Here is an 11,827-nt window from a genome sequence, read left to right as displayed (position 1 = left end):
GTAAAATGGCTCGTTCCAGACATTATTCAGAAGAACAAGTACTTTAATTAAAAAAGTTGGTTGGAGAGGGGAAAACATATAAAAAAGTGCAGAAAATGATAGGCTGCTCAATGGCAACCAAAGCCTGAAAGACATGGAAGAAATGGAATACTACCATTGGAATGGATAGAAGAATAGCCAAAATGGCAAAGACTCAGCCAATGATCAGCTCCTGGAAGATGAAAGAAGGTGTAAATTTACCTGTGATACTGTTACAAGAAGACAACTATGTGAAGTCAAGCTATCGGCAAGAAGTCCCCGCAAAGTCTCACTGTTCAAAAAAAAAACGTGCTGAAGAGCTTACAATTTGACTCATTGACAGGCCTAAAAAGAAATGTTGCAACATTTTGTGGACTGATAAAAGCAAGATTGTTCTTTTTGGCTCTAGAGGCCACAGACAGTTTGTCAGACACCCCCCAAACGCTGAATTCATACCCCAGTACAGAGTAAAGCCGGGGGCACAAACATCATGTGGGGATGTTTCTCATACTATGGTGTTGGGCCTATTTATTTCATACCAGGGATCATGGATCAGTTTCAATACATCAAATACTTGAAGAGATCATGTTGCCTTAAGCTGAAGAGGAAATGCCCTTGAAATGAGAGTTTGAACAAGACAACGACCCCAAACTCACCAGTAAATGAGCAACATTTTGGTTCCAGACCAACAAGATTGACTTTATGGAGTGACCAGCCCAATCCCGGACCTTAATCCAATAGAAAACTTGTGGGGTGATATAAAAAAATGCTGTTTGTGAGGCAAAAGCAAGAAACGCAGAAGAATTGTGGAATGTAACAGGTTGTTGGAAGTTGGTGGACTCCATGTAACACAGATGTGCAGCAGTTCTTAGAAACACTCCTTATACAACTAAATATTAGTTCAGTCATTTAAAGGAAAGCAACATCTTGATACATTTTTAAGTTTATACAGTGAATAAGTTGGAGTTCGTAAAGAAGAATGCACATGCTATTTTATGGAACAGCCTAATATTCCCTTTTCTTTACTTTCTGTAAAGAATTAACACAAATGTGATACATTTTTCTTCATGTTTTGATTTGGAATACAATGTGCAGTGTTCCCAATGCATTTTGCGTGTAAGGAAATAAAAGCTATTATAAGGATTTTGAGCTTTATTCACTTTTTTAAGCATACCTCTATTATTCTGAACACAACTAAGTTTATGGACACATTTCCTTTGTAATTATATATCAAGTAACCAAGATGCATTTTAGCCAGAGCTGAAGGGTTGGTGCTTCCTATGTTGATAGCTGTGAACTACTGAGTGACTATTCCATCGATGTGTTAGATAAGGAGCAATTTGGGAGAGAAAAGGAAGCCTGAAGTTTAAGATCTCTGTTTTAGGGGATCCAAATAGAGACTGACACGGAACCATAGTTGGGAGGTTAGAAAAACAGGTGCCATTATCACTGTTGCCCAACTATCAACTGTGAAGGGCCATTTATTGTAGAATTTATATACAGGTATGGGATCCTTTAGCCAGAAATTCATTATCCATAAAGCTCTGAATTAAACCTCCAATAGTTTAAAACAAAATATTCAAAATTTTCCAAATGATTAAATTTTTCCCATAATAATAATAATAATAAAACAGCACCTTGAACCTGGTCCCAACTACGATACAATTACTCCTATTGGGTTTAATTAATGTTTAAATATATTTTTAGTAGACTTAAGGTACTATATGGAGATCCATTATGGAAAGGACCCCTATCCATAAAACCTTAGGTCCCGAGCATTCTGGATAATAGATCCCATACTTGTAATTGAAACCCACAATGTCTGTTTGGGGTAAAATATCCCAAACAGCCATTCCTGGTTGCTGGGACTCCTGGGGCAATGCTCTCCTCGAAACAAATCAAATATCTAAGAATAACCATTCCCAAAGAACCTCACTTCATTTCTTAACTCTGTGCAAGCCCAAGGATATACTAGATACTTGGGGGCAGACTTATTAAGGGTCGAAGGGAAAATTAGAATTGCGAATTCGATTTTTTTTTATGGCCAAAACTGTCAAATTCGACTAGAGAATTGTTGAAATTTGATTCAAGTTTTTTAAAAAATTCTAATTTGAGATTTATCATACTTTAAGAACTCGAATTTGACTATTCAACACCTAAAACTTGCCGAATTACTGTTTTAGTCAATGGGAGACGTCCTGGTATCAATTTGTTGTTTGCTGCCTTCCGGACATTCGAGTTTTTGGGTCGATCCTATTCACCCGAGTTTGTAAAATTCGTTTTTTTTAAAATAAATTTCAATTGGTTGAATTTTGAGTTCATGGGAGTTCTCGAATTCGACCCTTGATAAATTCGCCCCTTGATGTAATTAAATAAGCTCTTTATTTAGGGCTGTCCAAAACAAGTTTTTTATACTGGTTCCCCATGTCCTTGATAAATGTTCCTATGAGTAGGTAAATATGAGTAGTTAAAGTTAGATAAATAACCACGCATGTAAAATCGCTTAGAGTGCTTGTTTCAACAACGTTTCAATTTATATTTTTCTTTTCACTTTTTGAGTTCGTGATTTTAGCAGCTGTCTCCTGCCAATATCATGAATATGCAATAGGAGCACCTTCCCGACGCCTCTCTGCTCAGTGTGACAGGCGCAATTGAACTGCAATAGAACAGCAGAGGGGGCTCTTTGTAAGCAACTGCTGATATCTTGAAAACTAAAAGAAAATAATTCATGATTATTGCAGAACTGTTTAGAACAGCACTGTGATCAGGTTTTGATGAAGTCTAGATGTCACCTCTGTAGTGGTACACAATTCATATTTTTAATTCATGACCACAAAGAAAGCAGCACAAATGATTCTCTGCATGGTTCTATTAATCGTAATGCTGATTAAAAAATAATTAAGAAATGTAAGGTTTCCTCTTGTTTTTATTATCAAGAGAATGAGCCAGGCCCCTCTATTAGACGCTAACTAAGGAACTTGTCCAAAAACTCCCAATATACTTTTTTTTGAGGGGCACAAGCAGGAACATAATGTCCTCCAGGATGCATCACTATAAAAGGATTCTCAAAATGGGAAACCAGTTCCCGGCTCATGTCAGCAGATATGACACGGTCTGTCTCGCCAATGACATGCAATGAGGGAACTGTATTCGGCTGCTGATAGTGCTTTGTGTGCTCAGACGATCGGCTTTTAAAGCCTGCCACCAAAATAGCAAAGTTAAAATGGAAGCGGGGATCTCCATGTTGTTTTAAAGCGCAAATGATGGCCACCAGGGCGGCTCCTTGGCTAAATCCCAAAATACCATCGAAGGGCCCAAGTTCAGAAAATGCCTTCGCCACCGTATCCAGAGACGCCTCAAGCCCGGAGCAAGTGTTGCTTTCTTCCATGGCATCGAAGCTATTTTGTTGTGGATTGGAGAACCACCAGCCTCTGGATTCATCCTGTGAAGAATTTGGGTCTCCATCACTGGGCTCAGCATCTAAGGAGGAAAGACAGTTATTTGACTTGAGAATTTCATGAGTTTCTCAGCAAACAGCTTGGTAAAGGATTTCTACTGCTGCTGAATGGTGTGACTCACAGCCCACATATACAAGAATGCTGTCTATTTGCTGTACCTTCTGAGAAATATCTTTTTTCACTCTGTGGCAGGCTCTACTATTTAAGGGTAGACTTTGCCGGTCTCAGTTTAACGAAGACCCGGAAGATGGCTGTGGTGAACTGCGATCCCTGACTTTGCACCGAGGGGTAAGTAAAAGGTTAGGGGCATTTCCCCGGGGGGCAGCTAGGCTGGTGGGGAGGGGGATCTACGTAGGGTAGGGTTTTCTTTAGTTAAGGGTTGAATTCTATTTTAAGGCCTATGGCACAAGGGACTCGAACTCTAGCCCAGGCGACAAAAGTCAAAAGTTTCCTTTTCAGCAACATTAATGTAAGTTGCCAGTTGGAAGACTCATGCATTGGGCTACTATGGGCAGCACAGGTGTTGTATATATTTTCCCACTAGAGGTGAGAAGGGAACTTCAGTCGTCCATGTGCTGGAGGAGATTCAGTGTGAGTGACACAACATGCTGTGTGCCTTAAAAGAAACTGGGGCTCATTTATAAACACTGGGCAAATCTGCAACTGGGCAGTAACCCATAGCAGCCAATCAGTGATTGATCACAGGCCTAAAAATAGTGAGTTTAAAACACACAGAGAAGTCACGGGCCTAATAATAGTGAGTGTAAAACACACAGAGAAGTAACAGGCCTAAGAATAGTGAGTTTAAAACACACAGAGAAGTCACGGGCCTAATAATAGTGAGTGTAAAACACACAGAGAAGTCACGGGCCTAATAATAGTGAGTGTAAAACACACAGAGAAGTCACAGGGCTAATAATATTGAGTGTAAAACACAGAGAAGTCACGGGCCTAATAATAGTGAGTGTAAAACACACAGAGAAGTCACAGGCCTAATAATAGTGAGTGTAAAACACACAGAGAAGTCACGGGCCTAATAATAGTGAGTGTAAAACACACAGAGAAGTCACGGGCCTAATAATAGTGAGTGTAAAACACACAGAGAAGTCACAGGCCGAATAATAGTGAGTGTAAAACACAGAGAAGTCACAGGCCTAATAATAGTGAGTGTAAAACACAGAGAAGTCACGGGCCTAATAATAGTGAGTGTAAAACACACAGAGAAGTCACAGGCCTAATAATAGTGAGTGTAAAACACAGAGAAGTCACGGGCCTAATAATAGTGAGTGTAAAACACACAGAGAAGTCACAGGCCTAATAATAGTGAGTGTAAAACACAGAGAAGTCACGGGCCTAATAATAGTGAGTGTAAAACACACAGAGAAGTCACGGGCCTAATAATAGTGAGTGTAAAACACACAGAGAAGTCACAGGCCTAATAATAGTGAGTGTAAAACACAGAGAAGTCACAGGCCTAATAATAGTGAGTGTAAAACACACAGAGAAGTCACAGGCCTAATAATAGTGAGTGTAAAACACACAGAGAAGTCACAGGCCTAATAATAGTGAGTGTAAAACACACAGAGAAGTCACAGGCCTAATAATAGTGAGTGTAAAACACACAGAGAAGTCACGGACCTAATAATAGTGAGTGTAAAACACACAGAGAAGTCACGGACCTAATAATAGTGAGTGTAAAACACACAGAGAAGTAACAGGCCTAATAATAGTGAGTGTAAAACACAGAGAAGTCACGGGCCTAATAATAGTGAGTGTAAAACACACAGAGAAGTCACAGGCCTAATAATAGTGAGTGTAAAACACACAGAGAAGTCACAGGCCTAATAATAGTGAGTGTAAAACACAGAGAAGTCACGGGGCTAATAATAGTGAGTGTAAAACACAGAGAAGTCACGGGGCTAATAATAGTGAGTGTAAAACACAGAGAAGTCACAGGCCTAATAATAGTGAGTGTAAAACACACAGAGAAGTCACGGGGCTAATAATAGTGAGTGTAAAACACAGAGAAGTCACGGGGCTAATAATAGTGAGTGTAAAACACAGAGAAGTCACGGGGCTAATAATAGTGAGTGTAAAACACAGAGAAGTCACAGGCCTAATAATAGTGAGTGTAAAACACACAGAGAAGTCACAGGCCTAATAATAGTGAGTGTAAAACACAGAGAAGTCACGGGGCTAATAATAGTGAGTGTAAAACACAGAGAAGTCACGGGGCTAATAATAGTGAGTGTAAAACACAGAGAAGTCACAGGCCTAATAATAGTGAGTGTAAAACACACAGAGAAGTCAACAGGCCTAATAATAGTGAGTGTAAAACACAGAGAAGTCACGGGGCTAATAATAGTGAGTGTAAAACACAGAGAAGTCACGGGGCTAATAATAGTGAGTGTAAAACACAGAGAAGTCACAGGCCTAATAATAGTGAGTGTAAAACACACAGAGAAGTCACAGGCCTAATAATAGTGAGTGTAAAACACAGAGAAGTCACGGGGCTAATAATAGTGAGTGTAAAACACAGAGAAGTCACGGGGCTAATAATAGTGAGTGTAAAACACAGAGAAGTCACGGGCTAATAATAGTGAGTGTAAAAACACAGAGAAGTCACAGGCCTAATAATAGTGAGTGTAAAACACAGAGAAGTCACGGGGCTAATAATAGTGAGTGTAAAACACAGAGAAGTCACAGGGGCTAATAATAGTGAGTGTAAAACACAGAGAAGTCACGGAAGGGCCTAATAATAGTGAGTGTAAACACACAGAATAGTGAGTGTAAACACAGAGGGCTAATAATAGTGAGTGTTAAAACACAGAGAAGTCACGGGCTAATAATAGTGAGTGTAAAACACAGAGAAGTCACGGCCTAATAATAGTGAGTGTAAAACACAGAGAAGTCACGGGCTAATAATAGTGAGTGTAAAACACAGAGAAGTCACGGGGCTAATAATAGTGAGTGTAAAACACAGAGAAGTCACGGGGCTAATAATAGTGAGTGTAAAACACAGAGAAGTCACAGGCCTAATAATAGTGAGTGTAAAACACACAGAGAAGTCACAGGCCTAATAATAGTGAGTGTAAACACAGAGAAGTCACGGGGCTAATAATAGTGAGTGTAAAACACAGAGAAGTCACGGGGCTAATAATAGTGAGTGTAAAACACAGAGAAGTCACAGGCCTAATAATAGTGAGTGTAAAACACACAGAGAAGTCACAGGCCTAATAATAGTGAGTGTTAAAACACAGAGAAGTCACGGGGCTAATAATAGTGAGTGTAAAACACAGAGAAGTCACGGGCTAATAATAGTGAGTGTAAAACACAGAGAAGTCACAGGGCTAATAATAGTGAGTGTAAAACACACAGAGAAGTCACAGGCCTAATAATAAGTGAGTGTAAACACAGAGAAGTCACGGGGCTTAATAATAGTGAGTGTAAAACACAGAGAAGTCACGGGGGCTAATAATAGTGAGTGTAAAACACAGAGAAGTCACAGGCCTAATAATAGTGAGTGTAAAACACACAGAGAAGTCACAGGCCTAATAATAGTGAGTGAAAACACAGAGAAGTCACGGGCTAATAATAGTGAGTGTAAACACAGAGAAGTCACGGGGGCTAATAATAGTGAGTGTAAAACACAGAGAAGTCACAGGCCTAATAATAGTGAGTGTAAAACACACAGAGAAGTCACAGGCCTAATAATAGTGAGTGTAAAACACAGAGAAGTCACGGGGCTAATAATAGTGAGTGTAAAACACAGAGAAGTCACGGGGCTAATAATAGTGAGTGTAAAACACACAGAGAAGTCACGGGGCTAATAATAGTGAGTGTAAAACACACAGAGAAGTCACAGGCCTAATAATAGTGAGTGTAAAACACAGAGAAGTCACGGGGCTAATAATAGTGAGTGTAAAACACAGAGAAGTCACGGGGCTAATAATAGTGAGTGTAAAACACAGAGAAGTCACGGGGCTAATAATAGTGAGTGTAAAACACAGAGAAGTCACAGGGCTAATAATATTGAGTGTAAAACACACAGAGAAGTCACGGGGCTAATAATAGTGAGTGTAAAACACACAGAGAAGTCACGGGCCTAATAATAGTGAGTGTAAAACACAGAGAAGTCACAGGCCTAATAATAGTGAGTGTAAAACAGAAGTCACAGGCTGAATTTAGTGGCAAGAAGCTGCTGTTTGTGGTGTTTCTCATTCAGTCACATTGGGGCCAGTGACAGACACATGAGGTGTTCCAGGCGCCAGTGATTGAGGTAAAGGACAGTGATAAAAACTGATAATTCATTCACCTTTACAAAGGTTTTTTGAGGGAAATTTAGGTCAGAAAACTGCAGCCAATAAATTGTACGAATAAAGAAAATCTCAACAAATTAAACAAATATCATTAATGCCACAAATGAAACTTGAAGAGAATCAGTGTCACATGGACTATTTATAGGTGTAACAGGCCCCTCCCCGTGGGATGTTCCATGTGTTGAATGGGGGGGAGACACAGCTGAGAGAGCCCTACCAGGATCCGGTACCACTAATGGGGCGCTGAAAGTTATCAGTTCTGCGCGGCCCCGAAGTACTTTGCGTAGCGCTCCGGTTCTCTCCCAAAAACTTCGTTCGTTTTGCCGGTACCCATGCAGAGCCAACACCCGTAAGACACGTTTCTGGGCTGCTCTCGACGCGTCTGTCGCCGCCATATTAGTACACCCGGATAGCGGGAAGTGAAAGTTGATGCTGATTGGCTGACCGAGCTGCAGCAGAGAAATAGAACAACAGTGGGAAGTTATAGTTTGCTGTTGAAGGAGTTGCCAGTATGTTGGATTGGGTTGAGGAAGATCTTCACGAAATGAAAACAGTTGTTGGCTCTTATACAATTGCCAAAGTTTTTTCTTGCCCTGATGCGCCAAGCCTGCGTCTCCCAATGCATTTTGGGTAATGTAGTTTTTGTTTCTCAATTTACTGACAGCCAAGTTGAATGTAAGACTATAATACCCAGCATTCAATAGGACTGACTTGTGTAGAACTTGGGAGAAGTTGTTTGTTTTTCAGAGGGACAGTCCCTCTTTTCACAGCTCAACCCGCAGTCCCTTGTTTGTACTGGAAAGTCCCTCTTTTCTCTGCACTGAACAGCCAGAAAAAGAAACAAAGTTTCTCACTTAATTGGCTTTTAGCAGAGAGCCCAGAACAGCCACAGGTGCAATTAAGATACTTTTGTAACAATTTTAAAACACAAAAAAAAAACTTTAGATAAGGAGAAATATTTTAAAACTTTCATAACCTGCCAAATTTTGTAAAATGAACATGGTAATTAGCGGGTGTGGTCACAGAAAGGGGCGTGGTCACAAAATGTCACCGTTCTACGTGCAAAAAAATTTTTTGTCCCTCTTTTTACTTCCAAAATGTTGGGAGGTTTGTTTATTCTGTGGTGCTGAGCTGTTTGAGAGCAGCCAAACGACACTACCAGCCTGTGCAATCATTGTAATCTGTTGTTTAAACGGGGATTTCACCTTTCACTTAACTTTTAGGGGCCCATTTACTAAGCTCGAGTGAAGGAATAGAAGAAAAAAAACTTCGTATTTCGAATGATTTTTTTTGACTGCTTCGACCTTCGACTACGACTTTGAATCAAACTATTCGAACTAAAAATAGTTCGAATTTTCGACGATTTTTCGTTCGATCGAACTAATTGCGGTAAATCCTTCGACTTCGATATTCGAAGTCGAAGGATTTACATTCGGCAGTCGAATATCGAGGGTTAATATACCCTCGATATTCGACCCTATGTAAATCTGCCCCCTAGTATGTCGTAGAGATATGATATTCTGCAATTGGTTTCCATTTTTTATTGTTTATTATTTTTGACCTATTTAGCTTTTTATTCAACAGCTCACCAGTCTGCAATGTCAGCAGTCTGGTTGCTATGGCCCTGGTTACCCTAGCAACCATGCACTGATTTGATTAAGAGACTGGCATATGAAGAGGAGAGGGTTTGAATAAAAAAAGGAGAAATACAAAGCATTAATAACTGTACATTTGAAGCCTTACAGAATATTCTTTTTTAGGTTGGGTCAGTGAGTCTTATTGGAAAGCTGGAGTCAAATAATACAAAAACTATTACATAGAATTGGCCTTTGTATAAAATACTAAAGTTGTACCACCCTTTAACTGTTTAGCCACCCCCAGTAAATATCCACAGCTCCATATTCCCCTCATAATTAACAACATTAATGGTAGTGCTGCCATAAGTAGTGATGGGCAAATTTATTCGCCAGGCGCAAATTCATGTCGAATTCCCGCGATTCACCGCCGGCGAATAAATTCGCGAAATGGCCGTGACAATTCGCCAGTGTCAAAAAATGGATGCCGGCATTAAAAACGTGCGTCGGCGTCAAAAATGAAACGCCGGAGCCGTTTCGCACATTTTTCACAGTTTCTAATTTTTCGTCGAAGCGAAACGTTATGTTATGATGCATATTGCATATTGTCTATTAATCCAATAAACTTTATGTCATGGCTGAAATACTACTGTTTCCATAAGGCAAGTTATATATTAAAAGGAAGTTGCTACTTTGAAAGCTCAGCCAATGATAAACAAAACTCCAAAGAATTAAGAGGGGTTCCCAAACTTTTTCATATGACTGTAACTTACTATTGCCCTGCACTGGGGGGCAGCCATTCAAAGCTGAAAAACAGATAAGCTCTGTAGTATACAATGGGATTCTTCAGACCTTTTCTGTTATCTACTGTGTATCCTGTGCTTGAACGGCTGCCCCCATGGCTACACAGCAGCTTGTTTATATAAACTATAGTAGTACTTATCTGTTATCTACTGTGTATCCTGTGCTTGAATGGCTGCCCCCATGGCTACACAGCAGCTTGTTTATATAAACTATAGTAGTACTTATCTGTTATCTACTATGTATCCTGTGCTTGAATGGCTGCCCCCATGGCTACACAGCAGCTTGTTTATATAAACTATAGTAGTACTACTGTGTATCCTGTGCTTGAATGGCTGTTCCCATGGCTACACAGCAGCTTGTTTATATAAACTATAGTAGTACTTATCTGTTATCTACTGTGTATCCTGTGCTTGAATGGCTGCCCCCATGGCTACACAGCAGCTTGTTTATATAAACTATAGTAGTACTTATCTGTTATCTACTGTGTATCCTGTGCTTGAATGGCTGTTCCCATGGCTACACAGCAGCTTGTTTATATAAACTATAGTAGTACTTATCCGTTGTCCACTGTGTATCCTGTGCTATGCTTGTTTTAGGTGTTTCACATTAAAAAGCTGCACTGGGTGCTTTTTCATCACCTTTTGAGCTAATAAAAACGAGGTATTTAGAGCATTTGAAGTAGTCGAATGTGCCTAAGGTGAAAGCATGAAATGTAACCATGTTATTATTCTATGCCCTAGCAACTGACCAATTTTCCCATACAATACAAAATATATACAGGGGGTGTAAAGAGAAAGAAAGGGATCCAGCAACATCATGTATGCTCTAGTATCACTAGTATTGCACAACTAGAATATACTGCTGAATAAAGGGTAATAATGGTAATATCAACTACACTGCTGTAATGATGGAGACTCAGTTGCTTCGATTTTTGCCCGAAATTAAAGAGAGAACAGACTGCAGTGAAAGCCAAGAATGTTGCACTAGTAAATAAATCAGTCCGGGACGTGCGATGGAATATAAATCACAAATGTCCTGCTTTGTCCTGAACAGCCGGGACTTGCAGAGCCCTGACAGGGACAGAATAATGAAAGGACTTGTTAAACATCTCCATAGTTAGCACTGCAGTGGTTATTGGTCCCTTCCCATCCAAGGCACAACCGGGTCATGAAAACCCTCAGAATAACAATATAGAAGGTACAAGAATCCGTGATATTGCCTTGAGAATAATAGAAAAGTCGTTATTTAAGACAGCAAATAAGTGGCTAAGCTTAGTCCATTATTATATTCAAGACTGACTTTAAAAGCTCCTTAAATTCAACGCCATTGTTAGTATGAGTGGAGCCTCTTAGGGCAAAAAAGTAAAAAAAGATATTTTCTTTGAGATTTTCTAGCTATAAGTGCCACCAATATGGGGTCCACCAGGGCCGCCATTAGAAATACAACAAAATTTTCAGGGCCCCCTGGCTCCCGCCCATTCTGACCCCCAAAGCCCCACCCCAGACCCCGCCCACTCCACATCACAGTTAAAAGACCACAAAGACTTAAAAAAGGTAACCCCCCACACACACAAGCTATTGGGTACCAGGGCCCCCCTATAAGTTAAAAAAAACATTGGCGCCAGAGCCCCCCATTAAAGTTTTTTTTAAAAAGC

At 40.0% G+C, this 11,827-nt stretch overlaps 1 protein-coding gene across 1 annotated transcript; it reads right to left on the bottom strand.

The window, feature by feature from the left end:
• Positions 1 to 2,926: 2,926 nt before the first annotated feature.
• Positions 2,927 to 8,354, bottom strand: ovca2.S (OVCA2, serine hydrolase domain containing S homeolog). Its single transcript, XM_018248773.2, has 2 exons — positions 8,013 to 8,354; positions 2,927 to 3,498 (listed from the first exon to the last, which is right to left on the bottom strand). Exons 1-2 carry the CDS (start codon positions 8,188 to 8,190, stop codon positions 2,984 to 2,986), a joined length of 693 nt encoding a protein of 230 aa, XP_018104262.1. The 5' UTR covers positions 8,191 to 8,354; the 3' UTR covers positions 2,927 to 2,983.
• Positions 8,355 to 11,827: the final 3,473 nt, after the last annotated feature.

The sequence above is a fragment of the Xenopus laevis genome, chromosome 2S (genome assembly GCF_017654675.1).
Source record: "Xenopus laevis strain J_2021 chromosome 2S, Xenopus_laevis_v10.1, whole genome shotgun sequence".
In the NCBI taxonomy this organism is placed as follows: Eukaryota; Metazoa; Chordata; class Amphibia; order Anura; family Pipidae; genus Xenopus; species Xenopus laevis.
The sequence above is the reverse complement of the archived record's forward strand: the minus strand, read 5'-3'. Positions and strand labels throughout refer to the sequence as shown.